Source organism: Mytilus galloprovincialis, chromosome 12 (genome assembly GCF_965363235.1).
Source record: "Mytilus galloprovincialis chromosome 12, xbMytGall1.hap1.1, whole genome shotgun sequence".
Classification (NCBI taxonomy): domain Eukaryota; kingdom Metazoa; phylum Mollusca; class Bivalvia; order Mytilida; family Mytilidae; genus Mytilus; species Mytilus galloprovincialis.
In genome coordinates, this window is record NC_134849.1 from 63,494,763 (window position 1) to 63,521,792 (window position 27,030).

General features: G+C 32.1%; 1 protein-coding gene across 1 annotated transcript; it reads left to right on the forward strand.

Moving 5' to 3' along the window:
• The first annotated feature begins 1,101 nt into the window (after positions 1–1,101).
• LOC143055700 (uncharacterized) lies at positions 1,102–24,144 on the forward strand. Its single transcript, XM_076228858.1, has 10 exons — positions 1,102–1,179; positions 1,587–1,856; positions 5,641–6,102; positions 6,888–7,045; positions 7,340–8,596; positions 9,294–9,378; positions 11,126–11,316; positions 12,839–12,929; positions 18,860–19,126; positions 23,890–24,144. Exons 1-10 carry the CDS (start codon positions 1,104–1,106, stop codon positions 24,111–24,113), a joined length of 3,081 nt encoding a protein of 1,026 aa, XP_076084973.1. The 5' UTR covers positions 1,102–1,103; the 3' UTR covers positions 24,114–24,144.
• Positions 24,145–27,030: the final 2,886 nt, after the last annotated feature.

The following is a 27,030-nucleotide window of genomic DNA, read 5'->3' on the forward strand; positions in this document are numbered from 1 at the left end:
CGTAACGAAGAACGTGCACCGGAAGGTAAATAGTTAATTGGAAACTACAAATCATTTTAGCTCCAATAGCTCTGTTTTGACTGTTTATCAATGTCAAGATGCTCTAATAGCTCTGTGTTGCTTGTTTATCAGAGTCAAGATCTTGTAAACTTCGGAAACAACCTCAAAAGTTAATAAGCTTGTGATTGACCATCATTGACGAAATATTACATGCCGATAACACGTTATGAATTCGAAACTGAAGTTAATTTGAACTGTTTAATCAGCCATCTTAGAAATACACGATTTAGATATATTCACCAATTGTCGACCGATATTCATATATGTTAAAAGTTCACTAACAAGATGGAGAGTTGTATCATTGGCAATCCTACCACATCTTCTTTTTTTATATTTACAATCTCTGCAACAAAAAAAAGACGAAATTCTTCTTGCTATGATTTCCATATAGACATCATAGATATTAAGTTAAAAAAATTGAGACCTCTCCTAGTGACACATGTACAACGGAATGTGCAAATACATGTACAATCAGGATTGAGAATGTAAAGTTTTACTTACGGAAACAATGAAAACTTCATTAGTTCTGATGATGGGATCGTGATTTCAACTCGTGATTCAAATCTCGTATTATTATTTGATTAAATGATAAAGTAATTATTCATGGCACATCCAAGTATTGTCCGAATTCTGTTATCAATTGTATTTTATCCATGGATGCAGAAAATATGTTTCTTTATATTTTGCTGGGATACCGTCAAAACATGAGATCACGCACACTTATTTCTGGAGCCATTTATCCAGCTTTGCATTGATAGATATCAAGTATTCAACCCTTTATCTACGTATATTGATTTTAAAAAGTCTCTCCATAATGTTGGTAGTGAAATGTATCTTTTAGATATCATAACATATATATCATTTGATAAAAAAAGAAAGGCAAAAGATTTTGTAAAAATATGATTTCTATTTTATTGTACGTCATCTGATATATGGTTATAAGATAAATTCAGTTTGAAAAATCTAGATAGAGAAAAACAATTAGAAACAAGGGCCGTCTTTTCCTTTATAGATCTCTTGATAATTTTTGTTTGTAGTCTATCATGTCAAAAAAGGCTGATGATGATAAACCAGAAGATAAACAGGAAACCTATATACAGATGCAATCGACATTTACAGGTAGTGGTTTCACTCACTAGTATTTTATCCTTTCTTTAATGTTTGTGTTTTTAATGGCTACACAATTCGCTGTTTCAGAATCTAATGCATTCTGGTTAATATTTCGAAAAGCGTACACTAAAACGTTCTGTTGGTTTATAACGTGATAAACAATAGAAATTCAACCAGTGACGTAACGTTATTTTTATTTTGGTGTACGACCTATGAGATTACCAATAATCCTTTAGATTATGAAAAGGCGAATTAGATACGGTTCTATAAATATGAATTTAAAATAAAGAGAAATAATCAAATGCTTATATATCACTGAGTTATGAACTGCGCCTTCATGAAAATATTACTTTATCGATTTAGCTTTGTTCTTTATGAAATTATTTCAATATCTATAAATTATATATTCTTTGTAGATGACGTAGTTCCGATTGAAATCAAACTGATGTCTGACAAAAAATCTGTCCCCTTGTACCTAAATTTACTTGAGTCAGGTTTTGAGGAAAAAAGGGATATTCGATTAGTCATTGTGGGAAAAAAAGGTTCTGGGAAAACATCTTTAGTGAAGAGATTGTTTGGAGTCGACAAGAGCGAAATACCAGAGGTGACCAGTACTAATGGAATTGAAATCCATAGAATCAGATGTGACGCAAACACTGATGCAGGCATTTGGAATATATTGGATGGTAAGATATTTAAACTTTTAACATTTATTATTCTCTATAACAGAAAAGTTCTAGATATTTATGAATGGAATAATGTTCCATTTTGTTGTTAATATTTGAGTTATTTAAAGTGAGTTTGGGTAAATTTTAGCAGTATCTTTAGAGAATTTTTGATTACAAAACGAAACATATCATCAAAATATTTGCAAGACTTAGTATATATGTTGTTGAATGTATCAGTTAAATGGAATTCAGACGGGTTTGTTTCTTAATTTAGCGATGATCAGCTTTTGCTAAAAATCCCGAAACAACTCTGCTATATTAGTGAGAGAATTAGTGCCCGTATGAAAACCTGCAATCTGTTTATTCTCCTCAATTATGAAACATACAAAATCGTTATCGAGGAGAAAAATTACGGCCTGATTCATTTTCAACTGGTATGTCTAATATACTAACCTTTCTCTTAAGAAAAGAAAGCTTTATATTAATTGAAACAAATAGTATGCATTTAAAATTTATTGAACGATCATTCAATTAGAATGGACTTTCTTTTGTTTCATAAGATTGTGTGTAAGTGTATAAAGCTTTTTTTTCAAAACTGTCTAACAAATCAAAAGGACCATCTAAAGAACGTTATTTATAACATAAAAATATTCAAACACAAAACTTTGCTCCAGAAATGTTAAATTCCGCTTTCCTCATATTTTCTAGTACAGAAATAATGATTGAAATTATTTAGACATGTTAACATAATTCAATTTGTGGGCCGGTGAGGGAGGGCATTTGCTATAAAAAGTTAAATCACAAACATACTGAACTCAGAGGAAAATCAAATCGAAAAGTCCCTAATCACATGGCAAAATCAAATGACAAAACACATAAAAAACGATGGACAAGAATTGTCATATTCCTGACTTGCTACAGGCATTTTCAAATGTAGAAAATGGTGGTATAAAAGGATTTCAATAACATCCCATTTACTTTTCTTTCAGAACACCAAAATGTAAAAATGAAGATGTGGTATGCTTGCCCTTGAGAAAGAACCGTCACCAAATTATACCCTTCCAAACAAAGCTAATCTTATTTTTGTGATATCCTCTTATTTCAGCACTTTTATGTTAACCAATACGTTAAACTTACGAAAACATCAAGGTATGAGGTTTATGAAATGTGATGATCACTACCAATATTAATCAACTTCATTATTCAATATCAACGTTTAGGATGTTCTACTATGTTAAAGAATAGACTGATCAATAAAGATTTTTTTCCGCTTATTATTCTTTCTTTTTATAAATGTAACTAATAACAAAAGTAACATTTTGTTTTAAGTATAAAAAAAAACTTACATACATTACAACTAATTCAAGCACCAAATATTACCAATGAATTTTCAACTTATCGGGCTGAACCTTTTTACCCCGTTATATGTGTACAAAAAGTAGCAATATAAATATTTAATCAATGAAATTAATGTGTTCAAACACGCTTTTGTCAAAAGGTATAGATGAAGTTATTGTTGTACTCGAAATACCAGTTAAAATATTGATACTGCTACTCCTAACGTTTTCTGCAGTTTCATGTAGGTCGTCAATTTGTAATAAAATGCACATGTAATTTTGCCGCCATACGTATACAAGTGCCCAATATTTTATCACATTTAAAGTTAGATCGGTTAACTTCAGATGTATTCAAATTAAACTGATATATATTCAAAATTAATACAATGTGTTCACATTGGACATACATTGATGAGAAATGAACGTTCGACATGTTTATATTTTTTGTTCGAAACAAATACTCAAAAACAACGAAATTTAATCCCTCATAGAACTATACCATATACATTTTAGCAAGTTAATAAATGAAATATATGACCTTTGTCCTAAAATTAAATATCAAAAATAATATACCAGCATAAAACAATTGAAAACAATTGAATACATGTCATTTAACTAATTATAACTACCATCGTACAATGTCTAATCTTCTCCTGATATATGATGAAAAAGCATCACCCAAAGACGTCATTTTACCAAATTTGAAAACAAAATCATTAGTTTTAATGGAATCAGTACAAGTTATCTTCGCCAAATTAAAGTTAACAAATGTTCAATCTACCAAAATTTTAGTCTTGAATATCTGTTATAAGTAGTGTATTTTTCCTCATATAGTTCATTATACTTGTGGAAAGAACGTTTTCACAATGAAAAACATAAACGTACCGAGATTTTTCATCAACAGACGTCATCAATTTATCCCTGTCTAACAACGAGGTACTTCTCTTTGCGTATCAAGATTCAGTAGGAAATATGTTATCCCTAAATGTAAAATATTTTCATCGTGAGCAAAGTCTGGGTTTTGTGGTTCAACTGCTATAGATGAAATTAAATTGCGGAGGTTGCTACTCACCATTATATTGTTGTGATATAAAGAATCATAAAGATGTTCCAAATGGACATCACTGATCAAAAGAATGCATAAGACATTAGCTATAGGTAACTTACATTTGTACTATATGTCTAAAGTAAAGTATTATGAATAAAAAGTAAAATAACAAAAATACTGAACTTAGAGGAAAATCAATTCGGAAAGTCCATAATCACACGGAAAAATCAAATAACAAAACGCATCAAAAACGAATGGACAAGAACTGTCATATTCCTCACTTGGTACAGGCATTTTCAAATGTAGAAAATGGTGGATTAAACCTGGTCTTATAGCGCTAACCCTCTCACTTTGATGACAGTCTCGTCTATTTCCGTTATATTTACATTGATGCGTTAACTAAACAGACACAATAAATAAAATAGTCAGAATATGGGTACATCAGTCATCATCGTATAACAATTTTAAAAGGAACAATTTAACAGTAATAAATTTCAGTAGTAAATTTAAAAATTTAACGAGGCTCACAGAAAATCAATTAAACGGTAATAATTGTTGAATTTATCAAAAAACCTACCAACTGAGACCCCAATGGGTAATAAAAGTCGGTAAACACCCTCCTGTATCATATAGATAGAATGCATATACAGATAATTAGATGTGGTATGATTGTCAATGAGACGACTTTCCACCAAGATCCAATTCAAGTGACTATAATCAATTAAAGCCAATCATACGGCCCTTTTTGCCGTTATAATCGTTATATTACAATTGTTGAATTCATTTTACTATAAACAAAATTGAATTACGTCGAAGGACAGTTAAAAATATAGCTGTAATTTTAAAATTTGTATTTCATGAACACTAACATTAAATGAATTTGGAAAACAATGATTGTGGGTTTTTTTTTTATTACATTGTTAAACTTTTCTGCTAATATTAAGTCAAAGAAAAAATGTACTTTTTTGCAGACGTGTAATCTTTGCTTCACATCAGAAAATCCACTGCAGTATCTTTATAAGGAATATTAATACATTTTTTTTATTTCGATATAATTACATTAGATGTATGTTTCATTATAATACGTCATTCTGATTGGCTACACTGCAGTCTCGCGTTATTCCTTAATCAACTTCATAAATAAAATAAAAATAAAGTTTGTCATTCATGATGACAAGAGGTCCCACAATAAAGTACACAGGTAAATTAAATAAAAACTTGATAAAAAGCGTTGACCGTGCCAACCGTTTTGGAAAAATGTACTTCGGACTAGCTTTTAACAACCCAATGAAGTTACAAAAAGAAGCATTCAATTCTTACGTGAATTATAATCTAATTGATATTTACAATTTATCGTCGATTTAATCAAAATTAAACAAATAACTATAAATTTTGTATTTTTATTATTTTATGACAGGTAACATTAAAGAAACTGACCTTAATGAAAGACTTATACAATCGTTTGATAAAACATTAAAGAGCCAAGGTGAAGAGGGCGTTGACAGAGCAGTAAAAGAAGGAGGACCATGGGCACCTCCTGTAGCAACTAAACCTTTGGTTACATCTCGTATAGTATATGGGGATGCTGATTTTGGTGATGATGATTTTAGTGATGATGATGCTAATGAGGATGAGGAACCATTTCTCGTATCGTATGATCTACAGCCAAATCTATTATTAGAACAAACATATAGAGATATTCAGACCATGCTTAAATCTAAAGTACATTCATATAACAAAAACGACTTTGCCACATTGTTGCTGTGGGATTTTGCCGGAGATGAAGAGTTTTACCATACACATCAGACCTTTTTGTCTCCTTATTCAATTTATCTGGTTGTTGCAAAACTTAATGAAGCTCAAGACAAAGAAGCACAAGGTACGTGTAGTTACACGATCAAGCCGTCATTTTCACTTGACCGAGAATTGTTCAGAATACCATGCATGAAACTGGCAAAAGATGTTTTTAAATGACTTATTACACCTTGAAGTTTATAAATATTGCTGACGAAAACGAATATTTAAGATCTACTATCACACATCTCAGATAAGAGATAAATTTGTGTGTTAAAAAGAAAAAAATAACTCCATTAGTTGAATTGGAGTAGGTAAGAAAAAAACAGTATTTATAATTATTCATGAGATAACTTTTTTATGAATGATACATGCAAATGTTAATTCCTGTCAAGTTAGATACCAGATTTTAGTTTCGTACTGTACTGATTTGTACATACATCACGACGGGTGCCACAAGTGGATCAGGATTTGCTTACCCTCTCTAAGCAACAATGAGTATCCTAAGTTTTTCGTGGGGTTTGTGTTTCTCGAGTCTACGATTTTCTATGTTGTGTTTTGTAAACTATTGTTTGTCCATTGGTCTTTTTTCTATTATTGCCATGGCATTATCTGTTTATTTTCGACAGATGAGTTTAAGTATCTCAGGTATCTTCTGTCCATCTTTTACATAAAATAATAGTGAAAAGCAATCAACTATGTATTTGAACAGTCCTATGGAAACATATCATCGGTATCTATGAAAAATTATCTTGTCATTTTATGCGTTGTTGACTGCTGTTTAGCTGTAATTATTTCATCTTTTTTTAACCACTGAATCAAAAATCTTCATTGCATTTTTAGAAAAAAAAATGGTTTATTTCTTTATAGATTTATTCAAACTATGGATGGATTCAATACATTGCTACAGTAGACTGGAAGACGACAAATACAGTTCTGATGACAGCAAGACAACACCAGACGATCTTGATCCACCAGTAGTTATTGTTGGCACTTGGAAAGATGCTGTGACCTCAGAGTCTGGAAAGGTATAGAATTTGTATAAAGCACTTCTTATCTCGATGTTAACCCATTTGTTTTTGGTATTTTGCAAAAAAAAAATCATATCATATTTGTCTACTGCATGTTAACGGAAGCAAATAACATAAGTCATCATATTATAAATAAATTTTCAAGGCAAAGTAGAATTTACCCTAACAGATTTTCAAACCATTCAAAATAATTATTATAACATGAAGTCTTAATGATTTTCAATGGTTTAAACGTATTTGTCCAGCGAACAAAAAAAAATAAGCAGAAAAAGAAATATTTATTTTTTCTAGATTAAAACTTCATGCAAAGAAAACATCTTAAAGTATACTAAAAATATGACTGAAGATGAACTTCGGCATGTAAGGCATGACGTGTTCATTTCCAATACAACTGATGATGACAGTGTGTTTCAGCCAATACGACAATACATCTTAAGTTTAGCCCGACAAATGAGAACATGGAATACAAAGTATCCTTTAAAATTTATTCAGCTAGAAAAATGTCTTCAACAGAGAAAGAAGGAGTTACCAATTATAACCTTTCAGGAACTAAAACAAATCTCTACAAAAACAACAAAGCCGTTGAATAACGAGGAACTAATTTTGTTCTTGAAATTCCATCACGAAATCAGAGCTTTAGTTTTCTTTGAAGATCTTCCAGATTATATTATTTTAGATACACAATGGTTATCTGATGCGTTTAAAAGTATTGTGACTGCAAAGGGTTTTCAAAGTGTCAGCATAAAGAATCAAAAAAGATGGTACGACTTTCACTCTAAAGGAAAATTGCATAGGCTGGTTTTGGAAGATCTATTAGACGAAAAAGAAAACATTTTGTTAAAAAACAACATGGACCATATCCTAAATGTAATGGAGAAATTTGATATCATTATACGTCCAACCAAATCAGACTGGCATTCTGCTGTTGAAAATGCTTGTTATTATGTGCCGTGCATGATTAAAGCAAAACCCAAATGTGACATTTATGAACTGTTCAATGTGACAGATTATAACTGTAAAAAGTCCACTTGGTTCTGTTTTGAGTTTAGATTTTTACCACCAAATCTAATGAATCACTTAATTGCTTCACTGTGTCGAAAATACGAACTTGCGGAAGTAGGTGTCACAAAACAAGTAATAGGACAAAACACAGAACAAGCCGAAAGGGTAATTGCCCTTTTTAAAGGGGTTGCTGTCTTCGAATTACAGGAGACAACAAAATTAAGTAAATTACTAGTAACAACACGTCCAAATTCGATTCAGATTCAGATTTGGGAATTTGCGGAAAGTGCTAGTATCAAGAGAGGTATGTACAAACCCATTGTGGACTTTGTAACCGATGAAATAAACAAAATTATAAGAACTAGATTTAAGATGACAAATGTCAGCTTTGAGAAAAGGTGGGAATGTGGCCTTACAAAACCAGACTCGGTAGAAGGATCAAATAAGTTTGGTAAAAAGAAGATAACAGAATATTACTGTGTACCATGTACATCAACCCACAAGTGCAATGGTGAATGGTTAGATACAGAAAGTGAAGAACCATTTGTAAGTGAATAATTAAAATGTGAGACTTTTTCTTTTGGATATAAACAATGACACAAGTGCGTGTTTTTTTCAGAAGCAACAGTGGCATGGAGAGATAATGTAGAAAGTACTAAAAAGTAAAATCACAAAAATACTGAACTCCGAGGAAAATTCAAAATGGAAAGTCCCTAATCGAAGGCCAAAATCAAATGATAAAACACATCAAACGAATAGATAGCAACTGTCATGTTTCTAACTTGGTACAGGCATTTTCAAATGTATAAAATATAATTTTATACATTTGAAAGAATTTCTAACTTATGAGTCATAGGATAACTACATTTGATATAGAGGTTCTTCCAATGTCTACATGACCGTCAGACAATGTTAACCTGAACTTGGCCTCATTTTATTAATACAGATTTTTCGTTGTCAAATTTGTATCCTTGATATTATAAACAATATGTGATCTATATTTATTGTCTCGATTGGTGCTAAATATTAACTGACAGTGTGCAAACGAAAATTGACTGTCACTTAAAATTTCCAAGAGCATGTTCTTAGAAGAATACCAACGAGTTCTCATGGCTCGCTTGGTCTGAACCTGTTTAAACATAAAACATTTGACGAAAATTCCCATAAAAAAGTCATCCATCTGTATTTTGAAATGTATTTATACTGCAAATATACAACTCATTACAATAATGACATTTTACAGGATGTCTATCAGAAGAAACCCGGACAGAAGGGACTAGTCCTGATTGTTAACTTCTTGTTTAGTGGCAAACCAAATGAGAGACAAGGTAATATATATCTGGTGCAGATAAATTGGTACGGTCATGACTGTTGATAATGTAATATAATGAGTATTCACTGGGAGAATGTTAATAAGGTCAGAGATATGTTCCAATAAGCAATACTGTAAACCAACCTTTTTACGCGAGCGATTTATTTTTGCGACTTTCGCGAGTAGGAAATTAACGCAAATATGAATCGTCGCGAATATGTAAAACATGGCTTATTCGTTGTTCAACTACATAAACAAATTTGAAAATCGCAAAATTAAACGGTCGTGAAAAGAGCTAGTAAAGGCGAAACGCGAAATAAAGTATCCGCGAAAATAAGTTGGTTTACAGTAAGTAAAATTCACATAGTGAAACAAAAACATGAGTATGATAAGATACATTCATAATAATTCAGCTGATCTGTAATATTCTAGCTTCGCGGCTTACATATCATATCTACTATGTTATGAAACAAGATAAAAACTGTCAAGAAAATGTAACACTCGGCCACCGAAAGCTTGATTTTTTTTTTTAAATTTAGCGCGCCGAGCATTATGCAAGGTGATTTAGTGCCACGATATCTCAGTAGAATGAATACCAATCCCGTCTAGAGAAGAACAAACATTTGCATCCGTAAATTTACTGATCTAACATTGTTGGGATGTTATTCAGACGAATTATATATATTAAACTGAGTTGTGAAATGTTGTGGTTAAATTGAAAAATAATAAGATTGTTATTTGGTCTTTGCTATCATATTCAGTGGGTTCGGAAATACTATGTTTGAGATCTTGTCGTTGTCAAGTAAAACCGTAACCTTTCATGAAAATGATAAATTTCAAAAAAAATATTGAAGTGTTTTGCTGAAAGCTTGTATAATTTGATTTTTTTTATGAATGACGTTTGTGAACCTGATTAATTTTACTGGTTTCTTTTATCCGACAATATGGTGTTTTCCAGAACATTTGATGGGCCAGCATTTTTGCTGTCTCTGATGCATACCTCACACTATAAAATAAAAAAAACAAAAGCCATTGAACATTATCTAAATGCAGGATAATGATCAAGTCGATTGATAACTTGCATGTTGGAATCCATGTACACATACGCTGCACCTATTTGGTTTATAGTTCAAAACATTCATTTATTGATCATGGGATTTGCTGACCTTATTTTTGGACCAAACAAAACTTTGATAAATAAATATTTCCCGTTTATTTGTGATGTGAAAAAAAAATGTTCATCAAATCAAGCTGAAATAATTCATGATCAATATGGAAGTTGGATTATTAAATTACATCTGAACTCTGCACTGTCTCAATGTGTAGTATTTTATCACCCCAAAAGTAAACCGCAATGATAAGACATAAAATAAACATACCCATGTCACATTTTCCTTTGCTTTGCCTTTTATTGTATATCATTCTTTGTAATGAGAGCTTGTATTTAGGATTTGATATAATTTGCTATGATGACTTATATGTTTTAAGCTGTCTAAAAGAAATTAATCAGGGTATATCATTTCAGGCAGAGCTGGCTTTAACAGTTTGTCTGTACTGTTTAACTCGTGTTGTCTTGAGGGGCCGATCGTTCATGTTCCAAGCTTCAAAAATTTGGTATTGAGTGTATTTCTAAAGATGTTCTAGGAATGTGTCTGGCAGTGGAACATTATTTCCCCTTTTTTCTTGATATGTGTTTATGAATAGATGATATTCATTTGCTTTTTTATTAGATTTTCTTTTCTAAATACATCCTTTTGATTCAGGTTCTGAAATAGATGTCAAAAACCTGACAGTTTTCTTTAGAGATGAATTAGAATACCAAGTTGAATGTCAATCAGACATGACAAAGACGGATTTACAGATATATCTCCAGAATTTTGAAAAAGACAACTTGACACAGAATGCGAATGCTTACCATTCCTTTATCTGTGTAGTAATGAGTCATGGAGATGAGGTATTGTATTCAATATTGTCCAAATATTTAATGAATAGGAACACACTTCATCTAAACTTGAAGATGGTTTTTACAAAAGACTATAATTGAAAATACCACTTTAAATACTATAAGAATAACACTTTTTAAGTTTGCTTATTCTTTTCTGTTTAACGAAATTGCAGTGAACATAATTTGATTGAAATGCAAATTGCAACTTGAAAGAAATGTATATAAGAATAAGAAGATGTGATATGATTGTCAATGAGACAACTTGAGAAAAATGACACAGAAATTAAAAACTGTAAGTCACCGTACATAATTCAACAGTAAAAGCCCATACCACCTAGTCAGCTATGAAAGGCCCCAAAATGACAAATGTAAAAATAATTCAAACGAGAAAACAAGCGGCCGTATTTATGTACAACATAATGAACGAATAACAAATATGTAACACAGCAACAAACAACAACCACTGAGGTATATACTCCTGTCTTCGATCAGGCACATACAGAATGTGGCGGGATTAAACTGATTTGAAATCGTCAACCCAACATATAACATTGGTGTAGCAGAACAACATTAGAACAATTTATGAAAATAAGATGGAAAGTCATCAGATGAATACATAATATAAATATATCTAACAAAACCAGAGTGGACGTGGACGGATACATTTCAACAACAAAAAGAAAATACGGGTACCGTTATGAGAGTAATCGCAACCACTGACAGCTAATACAAAGCCAATCACAAATAATGAAAAATGAATGCATCTAAGAATAATATCATTCAGTACACATCCAAAATCTAATTGATTTAGTGTAAAGACGTCACAAACAATAAGAGAAAAATATAACCAGGTATCGACAGAAATCCTAGACCTAATAATTTACCAGTAATGCATGGGTTACATTCATAGAAACCCGAAACGTCACAACAGACACGTGTATAGCGAACGAGTTTTTATGTATATAAATAATGTAAGATGGTGCAAAAGGAATATCACAGTCCAAAAACTAATTCTAACAATAGGGAACAAAAAACCGTCTCTTTTGTCGTAAATGTTGGTGTATATGTTGGTTCAATGATATACTTCAATATATAAACACACAAGTTTAGTATAATCTACTCAAATTTAAATCAATATCTAAAAGTGTACTGTAAACTGTTATTCAACGCTTTGAAATAAAAATGAGAATGGTAATGGGGAATGTGTCAAAGAGTCAACAACCCGACTAAGAACAGTCAACAGCAGAAGGTCACCAACAGGTCTTCAGTGCAGCGAGAAATTCCCGCACCCGGAGGCGTCCTTCAGCTGTCCCTAAACAAATATATGTACTAGTTCAGTGATAATGAACGCCATACTAAACTCCAAATTGTTACAAGAAACTAAAATTAAAAATCATCAGTTTTCCCCAAATATAAATAATTTAAAAACTCAAAATTGACTCGAAAACTGTTTCTGATGTATTCATTTGTTTTAGCACTTGCTGTTCTAAGTACGCATATCCTAGTAATTTAGTTACATTATTTTTTTCAGAACGGAATTCAAACTCTTGATGAATCAAAACGGATAACTGTGAAAGAGATACAAAGGCCATTCAAAAACAAGCCTGATGGAAAATTCAATGGTAGGGTTTTAACATAATGTATGTGAAAATCATCAATTAACAAAACTCTTTGTTATTTTCCTACAGACATGATTGATAATGACATCGGAATCGTATCTTGGTTGATGAACACATGCTTTATTTTATATCAGATTTCGTGTATTTGCTTACACTGTTTGGATAAAATGGCATTAACTTTGTTTTAGACTAGTATTTACTGTTAGATACATGTATATGGACTATTCTATATTTCATACTTGAACTTTTACTTTTGACATAAATTATTTATCCCTTTTATTTTTTATTAACTAAGTATTTGCATTCAGGTATTGCAGACCAAATTTTTTCGTTCTTTGTGTGCTAATTTGCGTTTTTTGATTGCGTTAAGCTTCCAAATGAAATTATATAGTGTGTTTTTCTATGCTGTCATGTTCTACTATTGATTAAGAACAGGAGAAGGTTTGATACCATCAAAACGTTTAATCCGGCTGCAAAGGTTTGCACCTGTCCTAAGTCAGGAATCTGATTTAAAGTAGTTGTCGTCTATTTATTTAGTTAATACTTGTTTCTCGTATCTCGTTTTTATATAGATTATAGTCGCCATCATGTTAAATTGGTACCATGTTTTCGGTTGAAAAAAAAATAAACTAACAACCGCATTCATTCGAGATAACGGTTTACAATTAAGGGAATCAAATATAATGCCAAAAATTAACTACTGTCCAAACTTTTATTGTGTTTGCACTGTATAATCCCGACTTTCACGTAATCCAAGATTATTTTGTATGGTGGAATCCGACATCGTTATTACCTGAAGTGATGCCGTGGAGTTCCACGTGCTGTCTATTTTCTCGTGTCTTTCGCAGCTTTTCATCATCCCTACTCAAAAAGAGCGGGTAATTGTATCATCAATGAAAAGAATATTACCGGAGAGTAACGAATGTTATGTAAATAAGGGATCCACATAGATACCAAGATGGCGTTATTTCAATGTAAATAATCTTGAAAAATGTGATGGTCAGGATTATATAGTGCAAACACAATAAAAGCTAGGTCAGTAGAGGATATTTTGACAGGATTTTTCTTCTGCAGATTGAAAAAAATATCAGCTCGAGGGAATGCGGCTGATATTTAAAAAATTGTGCCAATTTAACGTGACGGTGACTATAGACCGTTGATTTTCCCGGTTGAATTGTTTTACACTAGTAATTTTTTGGGCCCCTTATAGCTTGCTGTTCGGTGTGAGAAAAGGCTCCATGTTAAAGGCCGTACCTTGGCCTATAAAGATTTACTTTTATAAATTGCTATTTGGATGAGAGTTGTCTCATTGGCACTCATACCACATCTTCCTATATCTATCTTCACTTTGTATACCATTTCAAGTTACTAATATTGTAATGTCATAATGTATAATTGGCAACTATACAATAACCTTCGTTTGACCTCACTCTAACCCTGTATTGACAACACAAATATGTAGTTGGATATTTGTATAAAACAGTACAATTGGTCTTCAAGCATATAAATAAAACTCTGGCATCGTTTTTACATAACCACCCGCAGACGAGTTTAAGCTACACTAATTAAGCATTTGTTTGATATGACCATCTCAAACTATCGTCAATATAATTAGTTATCAAAGGTACCAGGATTATAATTTTGTACGCCAGACGCGCGTTTCGTCTACATAAGACTCATCAGTGACGCTCATATCAAAATATTTATAAAGCCAAACAAGTACAAAGTTGAAGAGCATTGAGGATCCAAAATTCCAAAAAGTTGTTCCAAATACGGCTAAGGTAATCTATGCCTGGGATAAGAAAATCCTTAGTATACAGCGATTTATTATAAGAAAATTGAGAATGGAAATGGGGAATATGTCAAAGAGACTACAACACGGGGTAAAATTGGACACGTTTGGACAAAAAGACACGTTTTGGGGAAATGATTTTGAGTATTATATATATTCCGTAAACAAATACAAATGTCTGGAATTAACATTAAAAAAGACATAGAATAGTTCATGTAACTAAGAAAGATAAGTCAAGGATCTTACAATCTTATTTGAACGGACTGTTTTCACCAACCCAGGCCCACTTTTCCATATTGTCATATTTGAAGAAATTATGACAGATACAATGAAAATTTAAATGGCATTTTTAGACCACTCATTAATATATATTGAAAACCAAAATTATCATTGATGAAAGATTTAAGCAAAATACAAATAATAGGTGGGCAATTCAAGCTCTTGAGAGCCTCTAATTTTTTGTGTTCTGCTAATTTTATTTGAAGAAACATAACTAGGCATCTTTGCTTTTTTGCAAAAAATATATATATAAATGAAGATGTGGTATGATTGCCAATGAGGCAACTCTCCACAAGAGACCAAATGACACAGTCATTAACACTAATTTGTCACCGTACGGCCTTTAACCATGATCAAATACAATACCCCATAGTCAGCTATAGAAGGCCCCGAAATGAAAATGTAAAATAATTCAAACGACTATTAAAGTCTAATTTATGTACAAAAAATGATTTAGAAACAAATATGTTACACTTAAACATAAACACATACACGAAAACTACTGAATTACAGGCTCCTGACTTGGGACAAGCACATATACATCCAGAATGTGGCGGGATTAAACATGTAAGGGGGATTCAAACCCTCCCCTAACCTGGGACAGTGGTATAATACTACAATATAAGAATAAACTATAAAAATAAGTATACCTGTCTTCAGCAGATTTCATGCTTTGCATCTCGTTTCCGAGCTTTAGTATTGCTCTCAAGTCAATATTTTCTAATTTTCTCATTAGAAATTGCATGAATATAAACATGATAAAATAAGATAGATTTCATAAATTTCCAATATTACCAATTATAGGCTTTATCAGTACATTGCTTTTTTATATATCAAACAATATATACGCTCAGTTTGAAAATACGAATTTCTATATGTTACAGGCATTTTCTAAATTTAGGCATTTTGTTCAATGCCTGAAAATTTTAGGCATTTTCTAAAATGCCTGCAAGATTCAGTCATTATACATAATGACTAATATTTCCAGGCATTTTACAAAATGCCTTGAAAAATTTCTTAAATTGTTTTAAAGAATGAAATGTTAAAAAAAAATTGAATTAAAAAAGAATTAAAATAATCATGAATAAATTTCACTGAATTATCCCAAAATATTCTACAACTATTTATCATTGTGACAGAACTGAACTTGTCCTGATTTTTGTAAATACATTGTTTGCCATAAAGTCTGGTTTAGCACTTCAACCATTTTTGAAGTAACCTGAATCATGATATATTTTGCTGTTTAATTACCTTTATTGGCAAAATCTTAATTTTTTAAATCATTGTGGTTCGCAATAAGCACATACGTCACACATGAATATCTTCTTATCTGCTTATCCTGTCAAAGCACTGTGGAAGTTTTGCAGTTTTTGGTTCTTATCTCTCATATTATCATATATCCTATAGAGATAAACTGTAGAACAATAACTTTCAGAAAATTACAATCTACAAATAAGACATATGACCAAAATTGTCAACAGAACCCTTATTGCCCTTTAAATTCAATTAAAAAAAATTGTAATCTTTTACAAAATGTTCTTTCACTTCATATACTAGACCACATAAATTTAATCCTAGCCACAATTTGCAATAGGCTATCTTGATTAAAAAATGTATCGATGACACTGCCAACCATATATTTGCATCACAACAAAACACAGCCTGGCCAAAAATAAAATATTGTTTGTTTCCCACCGACCCGGTAGAATCGCCGCGACTCGAAAAAATGTATTGGCCATTCTTTCCCCAAATTTTTTTGGTTGCTATGTTGGTTTTTGGTGATATCTTTCCGATGCTGTAGTAAACGTGTGTTGGTTTTTTGTAATACCTTTCCGATGATGTAATCAACAAGCGTTTTAAATCAAGGCATTGTTGCAATAAAGCGTCTATATGATTTGGAATCAAGGAAAACAAACTACCTTGCTACACGATTTGTGTTGTGTGCAAGGGTGATATTTTAAAATAAAAAAAAATCTGAAGCATCTTTCAACCCACTGAGTGCACCTTGATTGGCTTTGTCTTTTACCTCTGTTCCTGTTTAAAGGATAAAATCTTTGAGTTAAAATGGTCTGAATCGTGCTTTGAAATATATCTATTTTGTCTTCGACTTCGAACAGGTTGGGCACAAGTCAGAAAATGTTGGATACGTGAATTCCCTGCTTTCACCTCTTGTGTAAACAAGACCAGTTTAAATGTGTTTTTTTCAATTTATGGCATGAAATTTACAAAAGGGCATGTTTTACGTTTTGTTTAGGAATTAATTGACCAAGCTGCATGATCCAGGTGCAACTGAACATAACTGAATTATGTTCACTGCTATTGAAAATTTTTATTCATTTAATTTTAATTCCCAAGTCATTAACATATCTTTTTGTCATCTCATAATTGATGATCAAGGTATGAATTAGTAAACAGGAATTGGTTTTTTTGTGAGTTATGCATCAAATTAGACTTGAAATAAGCTTGATTTTTAACTAATTAAACACTTGCTTTCATTACACATAGTGTTATCATCATGATCATATGAAGGATATGTGCTTTTGTAGATTTCACACCATAAAATGAATAGAAAAAAGGAGGTCCCTGTATACTGTTTTAAACATCAGAAAACTGGGGTGTACACTGAATACAGGTTATACCCGACTTTTCTTGACTTATCTTACCTGTTGAATTTTGTAAAAATTCAATATAAAAGAATTATATCAAGAAATAAAATAAAATAATTTGCCTACCTACCTACCCATACCCTGATAACCTTAGTCGGGGAGGGGAAACAAAGATATTTTTAATGATGGCCACTAGTATGGCGAAACCCATATTGTAGAGGGGAGCTTGTTTCGATGTGGATGTAAAAATTTAAAATTCTTATTATTTCTGAAAGGGAACATTCATGCAGTATATTACCATGTATTATTTCAATGCATCAGTTTCTGCACGTTAAAAACTCTACCTTTTTTATTTTCATTTATAGGTGTTCTGCAGGTGAAATTTTCTGTCCCTATCCAAAATACCTTTATTTCAATTGCAAGCAGCAGTCTCTTTACAGTACCCGGTCAAACCCCTACAGAAATAACCAATAAAAATTATAACCAAATTATTCACGTCTCAAAAATGCATGACATATTTGCAACTGAAAGCAAGCAAACAGAAATTAGTCAATTTAAAAAATATATTTTTGTCGACATATGTTCGCTTTACTGTTTTGAATCTTGAATTTCTAAAAATTCTATTATAAATTTTGTTCTTTTGACAGAACAATTTGTCCGTCTTCCGTTTTGACAATATAATCATAAATTTACTACTGGTATCTTAATTACAAAGTGAGTACATATTTTACGTAGTTTCACTAAAAAAGAACATATCATACATGTCATATGACAAACAAACCTTCCTAGATGGTTTTTGGAAAATAAATTAATTCGACGAAGCCATTAGTTATTTTATTTGCAAGATATTGTGTTTTTGTCCAATTTTGTCAAAGATATCCTTCTTCTACAAATTGCCTGAAACTGAACAGGCAATTTGTCAAATGTTGCGTCAAAATTTCACTTTTTATAATGCCTCTCAATTATAGGCATTTTGTAAATTGCCTGAAAATTCAGTCCTTTTACAAAATGTCTTAATTTAGAAAATGCATGTAACATATATACACTGGAAATAATATTATTCAGAAACTCAAAGTATACATTTCTTTTAAATTTCGTATTGTATCTTTCGTTTTCAGGTTTCCAAGATAATGTATCCAATTATGAGCTGATTAGTTTCCTTAAATCATTAAGATTTTTTCAACGATTTAGACCCATTCTTCATTTGAAATGGTCGAATTTGCTTTTGTAGTTTATACTGATAAATTTTATTTCAGGGAAACCTAAGCTATTTCTTGTTCAAGCTTGTCGTGGACAACAAAAACAAGAAAAGGTTATCGTTCCTGATTGCACGAAAAGCGAAACCCAAATTACCAAGCATGAAAGTTTTGATGAAAACTATCATATTTTAAGTGTTCTATATACTAGAACACAAGACGGGCCATCTGGCTCATCACCTGATCAATTTTGTTCTGATGCAACGGAAGTTTTGCAAAAATTGCCAATAGATGCTGATGTTATTGTAGCATATGCCACAACACCCGGTAAGTTTTACATTAATTTTTAGTTTATGTGTTCATCTCTTCTCTGGAACTAACATTACGATATACAAGATATTACTATATACAACTGAGTTTAACTAAATCATGATGTGCAATAGGTCTTTGTACTATATTTCAACAGAAAGTCATAACATTGTAATTGACAAACATTTGTTTAACTATAAGCTACAAAAGGTCACTTTACAATATGGAGCAGAGATTATAATATCATATGCAATAGCAGGTCACTATAACAGAAGATCACTACACCATGTGCAACATAAGGTCACCTCGTATGTTGCAAACGAAGGTCCCTATACTATATGCAACAGGAGCTCACTAAACCATATATTATATAAACAGGAGGCCATTATAGCATATGCAACATAAGGTAATTTTAACATGTGCAACAGAAGGTCATCGTATATGTTTCGAAAGAAGATGTCTATATCAAATCCAATAGAAAGTCATTATTAAAAATGCAAAAAAATGTCAGAATATCTGTTGCAACAGAAGGTCATTCAACCAAATACAATAGAAATTCATTATAGATTATGCTACAGAAGGTAACTATGCCATATACATTAGAATGTCACTTTATGCAACAGAGGCTCACAAAAGCATATACAACAAAGGCTAATTATACTATATACAACAGACGCTCACTATACCATATACAACAGAAGGTCACTATAGTATATAAAACAGAGACTCACTATACAATATAAAACAGAGGATCACTATACAGTACACAACTGAGGCTCACTATACCGTATACAACAGACGCTCACTATACCATATACAACAGAAGGTCACTATAGTATATAAAACAGAGACTCACTATACAATATAAAACAGAGGCTCACTATACAGTACACAACTGAGGCTCACTATACCGTATACAACAGAGGCTCACTATACAATATACAACAGAGGCTCACTATACAGTACACAACAGAGGCTCACTATACCGTATACAACAGAAGGTCACTATACTGTATACAACAGAGGCTCAATATACCGTATACAACAGAGGCTCAATATACCGTATTCAAAAGAGGCTCACTATACCGTATACAACAGAGGCTCACTATACCGTATACAACAGAGGCTCACTTTATCGTATACAACAGAGGCCCACTATACCATATACAACAGACGCTAAATATGCCGTATACACCGGAGGCTCAATATACCGTATACAACAAAGGCTAAGTATACTATATAAAACAGAGGCTCACTATACAATATACAATAGAGGCTCACTATACAGTACTAAACAGAGGCTCATTATACCGTATACAACAGACGCTTACTATTCCATATACAACAGAAGGTCACTATAGTATATAAAACAGAGGCTCACTATACAATATACAACAGAGGCTCACTATACAGTACACAACAGAGGCTCACTATACCGTATACAACAGAGGCTCAATATATCGTATACAACAGAGGCTCAATATACCGTATACAACAGAGGCTCAATATACCGTATACAATAGAGGCTCAATATACCGTATACAATAAAGGCTCACTATACCGTATACAACAGAGGCTCACTATACCGTATACAACAGAGGCTCACTTTACCGTATACAACAGAGGCCCACTATACCATATACAACAGAGGCTAAATATGCCGTATACACCAGAGGCTCAATATACCGTATACAACAGAGGCTTACTATACCATATACAACAGAAGGTTACTATACCCAGTGTAATAAAAGAAAACTATATCATATGCAACAGAGGGCAATTTTGCAGTGACTGTTGATTTGTTTTATCTATTCAAAGTTATATTAAGTATATTAGTAATCAATACATCATCTACATATATTTGTGAAAAGGCTCATCTGACTTCTTGATTCTGTTTGTATTTCTGAACTAAGATATAGATTATTTCATGGTATAAAAACGAAAATACCATGCTATAACTTTGTTTTTGTAACGTTTTTCAGACTTAGCGTTTATGAGGGACACTCAATCCCATCAAGTAGTAATATATAAAATTTCTTAAGTAACTATGTTTATTTTATTATTATCATAGGTAAGATGGTCAACTGTATTCAGTTGTATAAACTGAGTAAATATTGTATACATGTATGTCCGTTAAACATGATTTATTTCACCTAGTATTCATTTTTTTATCACAAATACTGTTTAATAGTGATACTTGTGTTAAGTCCTTAATAATGAATGATAAACATTGAACCATTACCAGTAAAGCAAATAAATCATATTAGAGTGGGTCACCATTGGTATGAAATGATATATTGAAGTACTAGAAATCTATGCGTATCAACTTGATCAGTTCATTAAACATATGCTCAAGAGCCTCAAATGATACTTTAAGTCTTGTTCTCGGCATCTTTGTGAGCGTAATTATTAGTCACAATTGCATTGGTCTTTTTCATAAAGGTGAAAAACACAGTGATGATGTTTACTAAAAAAATATCTGGTCAAAGATTCAATAATTGTTTACCTAGATTCAAATATGGATGGGATTTATTGACACTGTATTATTTTGTACAGTGAAACTTCTCTAAATAGAAATATATTTTCTGTTGAAAAAAAAAGTTCAATGTATGGCGAAATAATAACAGGTTCAATTGACTACACATATTCAATGGCAACATTTCTTTTGCTTATTAGAAATGTCATTGCAGATTCATGCTGGGAACTGATTTCTTATCCATTGTGGATGTTAAAAATGTAACGTTCAATTTTATTAGGGCCCCGCCTTTAGGCGGGTCGTCCTATAGTGATCAGTCTGGTCCGTCCGTCCGTCCGTAACACTTTAACTTTGTGTCCGCTCCATATCTAGAGAACCATTATGATTTCATACTTTATACTTTACATGTTTATTAACCACCACCAGAGGGCGTGTCATGATGTATGTACAACTTCCTAGGTCAAAGGTCAAGGTAAAAAAACTTTGGTTTCAGTTGACAACCCTGTGTCCTGTGGTGAAGATCGTGTCCGCTCTATATCTTGAGAACCGTATGAGTTCAAAGTTTATACTTGACATCCATTTTAACCAACACCAGAGGGTGTGTCATGATGTATGTACAACTTCCTAGGTCAAAGGTCAAGGTCAAAAACTTTGGTTTCAGTTGACAACCCTGTGTCCTGTGGTGAAGATCGTGTCCGCTCAATATCTAGATAACCGTTATGATTTTATACTTAACATGTTTATTAACCAACACCAGAGGGTGTGTCATGATGTATGTACAACTTCCTAGGTCAAAGGTCAAGGTCAAAAACTTTGGTTTCAGTTGACAACCCCGTGTCCTGTGGTGAAGATCGTGCCCGCTCCATATCTAGATAACCGTTATGATTTCAAAGTTTATACTTGACATCCATTTTAACCACCACCAGAGGGCGTGTCATGATGTATGTACAACTTCCTAGGTCAAAGGTCAAGGTCAAAAAAACTTTGGTTTCAGTTGACAACCCCGTGTCCTCTGGTGAAGATCGTGTCCGCTTTATATCTTGAGAACCGTTATGATTTCAAATATTATACTTGACATCCATTTTAACCAACACCAGAGGGTGTGTCATGATGTGTGTATTGGTGGACCATATTCACTTTAAACAGGTGATCAATACAGCAACCCATCAATTAGGAGGCCTGCTTAACCATTTGTGAATCAATTCTGGTGTCACTGTTTCTCAACAGATGCTTGCAAGATCTCCTTACAGTGATCATTTCCAAATTTTTGATGATTTACAATTGTAAACTATTTTGTATAAATTTTATTACAAAATTATCCCGATAGAAATAATTTGCTTCTTTGTGTTATATTTCTCTTAAATTAAAATCATATATTTTTCAAAAAGTTGCAGCCCCTCATCAAATTTTTTTAACATTTAATTAGCATTCTTTTTTGGAGGGTCATAATATATTGAAGGCATAATTCTAAAAATATGTGACAAATAGCTAATGAGCATCACCTAGATTATTATTACTGTTTGCAAGATCTCCTTACAGTGATCATTTCCAAGTTTTTGCTGATCTTCAATTGTAAACTAATTAAGCAATATTGTGTATAAGTTTTTTTACAAATTTTATTCCACAATTTTCCTGATAGAAATAATTTGCTTCTTCGTGTTATATTTTTCTTAAAGTAAAATCCATATTTTTCAAAAAGTTGAAGCCCCTCAGCAATTTTTAATTTTTTAACATTTAATTGGCATTCTTTTTTGGTGGGTCATAATATATTGAAGGCATAATTCTAAAAATATGTGACAAATATCAATTGGGCAGCACCTTTAAACATATTGTTCAAACATCAATCCATATATCCAGAAGTCACCTTAGAGTAGTCAACAATGAGTTCACATCATGCAGTCATATCACTATTATACTATGAAAGTAAGTTGAGAATATTTATCAGTTTTAACTTAAAATCTTAGAATAAAATCACACATGAGACTATGTAATAACTTCAAATAATGCTTCATATCAGATTATCCATACAACTTATTTACCCCACGTTATTGACAGCAGGGCCCACAGAGATGGCTCCCATCTCAATGGTATCTAGTTCCATTTACTTTGTTTAAATAAGTATTTTTTTTAAAGACATGTAGAATTGCTGACTTCAGCGATTGATTCAATCTTTTGAGTATCATCATGTCTTGCATTTACTCTCAGTAGGAGAAGTAACGTTACATTATATTAACGACTCTTAAATATTGGTTTGTGTATGAGAATGGTACATTTATTTCTTATTAAATGTTTGTTTTATTTGCAGATTATATCTCTATTCGCCATACCTACAAAGGGGCATATTTTATAAGAGCATTCTTATCTGTTGCTAAGAAACACTACAAAGAAGCGGATATAGAGGATATACTAAGAAAAGTTAGAAATGAATTAGCTACAAATTTGGAATATGAACCAGAATTTGGTGTATTGGCAGGAAAATGTCAAATGGCAATGTTAGAATCTACATCTACAAAGAAATTTTTCTTGTAATGTCAATAAAAAAAAGTTTTTCTTTTTATAAGGAGGGTTATCAATATAGAAATAAGAAGATGTGGTATGAATGTTAAAGAGACAACTTTCCACCAAATGACATGGAATGATTGGTGTTTTATGCCACTTTCAATAATATTTTGTTATTTTTAGGCGGTCACATTTTATTGGAGAAGGAAGCCAGAGTACCCAGCGAACTTCGATAGGGAAACTAACAATCCTAGTTAAGATTGAAGTCGGAGTGCACGTGCCCCGTGTGTGATTCGAACTCACAACCTCAGTGCTAACATGTTAGTGATACAATAGTTAAACTACTTAGACAAGTCTATTACTAAAACGCCCAGATATGAATAAGAATCTTGAATTTCAATAGATTGGTTAAATAGTTTGCAAAACACAACAATATTTGACACATTTGTTTTGCTTATCATTGTTCCAATTGTTGGCCTGAGATGTATCTGCACTTTTGGTCGGATTGTTGTTTCTGTGAAACATTCCCTGTTTCAATTCTCAATTTTATAATAATATAAACATTCAATATTTCAACATGAACATGTTTTTAATATCATATAGTTTATTGTTTTGTGTGTGTGAATGGCATGGTGTCCGACAAGTATTCTTAAGAAAATCTGGATAGGATTTACAGAATAAAGAAAAGGAAAAATAGAAAAAGAAAAAGAATAGAGAATAACGGAGTTTTAAAATATAAAGAAAAGAGAAAACAAGAGAAAAAAATACAAAGAATAGAGAAACTTACCTTACAAAAGTGAATTTGAAAGACTTACCATTTAAACCATCTATTATTCTTATTCGATATCATTATTATATTTTCAGAAGATGATTATACCTATAATCAAATGTGTAAGAATAGGTACACCTTCTATCCAAAAAATCGAATCAAAATGATTTAAAAACTATAGAGAGTTGTCTATGCGTGTTCAGAAACTTTGCTGTGGTCAAAACTAGGTACAAATGTTTCATACAGTTGCTATTTTTAAGATAGTAGCACTAGAATTGTAAATTTACACATCCTATGGATAATGACCCAAAAAAGGTCAAGTGTGGTCTTCAACACGGAGCCTTGGCTCCGAACAACAAGCTGTAAAGGGCTCCACAATTACTAGTGTAAAACCATTCAAACGGGAAAACCAACGGTCTAATCTATTTAAAAAAAGGAGACACGAGACATATTTATAAACCTTACCAACAAACGACAACCACTGAACAGCATGTTCCTGACTTAGGTGCAAACAAATATAGCCGGTTTAATCGCAAGTACAAGTACAAGTAATAGGTACCAATCTTCATCCTTACCTGACTTGGAAAAAGCATCCAAGGAACGTTGCTGATAAAAACACTGGGCGGTGAACTAGGAGCAACGGCCTCAAAATAGTTGTAAAACTGATATATACTGATAGTAATTCATACATAACTTCATTGATCTATAACAAGTAGATCCTATCAAACAAACTTAAGCAAAACATGTGATATTGAAACCACGACTTGTGGACAGGGTCTCGAAATAGTCGTCATACTGATATGTACGCATAGTAATGCAACTGCACATAGTAAATATCAATCTATCCCAAGTAAGTAGTTCCTATTTTCGGAAAAATTAAGGATTTTCTTATCCCAGGCATAGATTACCTTAGCCGTATTTGGCACAACTTTTTGGAACTTTGGATCCTCAGTGCTCTTCAACTTTGTACTTGTTTGGCTTTATAAATATTTTGATATGACCACGGGTAGTAAGGTCGTCATATCGAGGAGCGTTTAGTACAGTGATTTGTCATAGTTTGGATGAGTTTGACATGATGGTGTTTAGTGTTTTTGATGACAATCAATGCAAAAATGTAAACATTCGGATATTTTATAAAAGGAACTTCTGATCAATAATTCAATCTGGTAAGTAACTTTGTATAAAGGAAATATGTTAGTACAAGTTGTGTCATATAGTTAATGATTTAACACAGAAAAAAACTTGCGTATGTCAGAATTTAAAAGTTGCTAATTGGTTTAACGTGCATAAAAAAAAAGTTATTATCTTTCTGTCTGTTACATCACATATTTCTTTGTGATATAATACTGCCGTCAATTATTCTGAAAAATACCTACTTTTGCACTCATTTCAAAATTACTGAAATATCTGCATCATGGTTTGGTTCATTCGTGTCATGGTTCAGTTCATGTTCGCCATGGTTCAGTTATGTAATTCTTGTCGTGTATAATGAAGAGTTACTATCAAAATTAACAACAATTGTTTGATTTGAAACACAAAGGGGCATAACAGCGCACATACAATGTAGTAATCTATAATACTAAAATAACGAGGTCCAATTTGTCAGCCGTCACCGGGTAAAAACGACAAGTCAAAGAATTCAACTTTATATATAACTAATATAGGACAATGGTTTAGATTAAAAATTACACCTCTCTAGACCCTTTTGTTTTCCCATAATTAATATTGCCAATAATTAACAAGTTCCGGGTCGAATCCGATACCGATACCAATAGTATATTCACCTTTTACCTTATCTGTATGTTTCGCAATTGACAGGCGCACCACCAAACGGGGTATTTAGGATTTTGCTATATACACGGATCATAATCAAAGGATTGGCACTACCAAATTTAATCATTGTCAAATTGTTCCCTATTGTAGTATTTTAAACAGTGAGACTTTCTAAGATAACAATACGAATACTAAAAATCTGGACTTATAAAATAAGTAGTATAGGTACAGTTTTCAATTTGTTAGCGGGCATGACGTAAAACAGCGAATAAAAGAATCCAACTTTATTTACAATGCTGTTGATTAAAAAATACTCCATTCCAGGACCTTTTGTTTTCCAAATAATTAATATTACCAATAATTAATTAGTTCCAGGTCGACGGGTTCAAGCATATTCACGACATT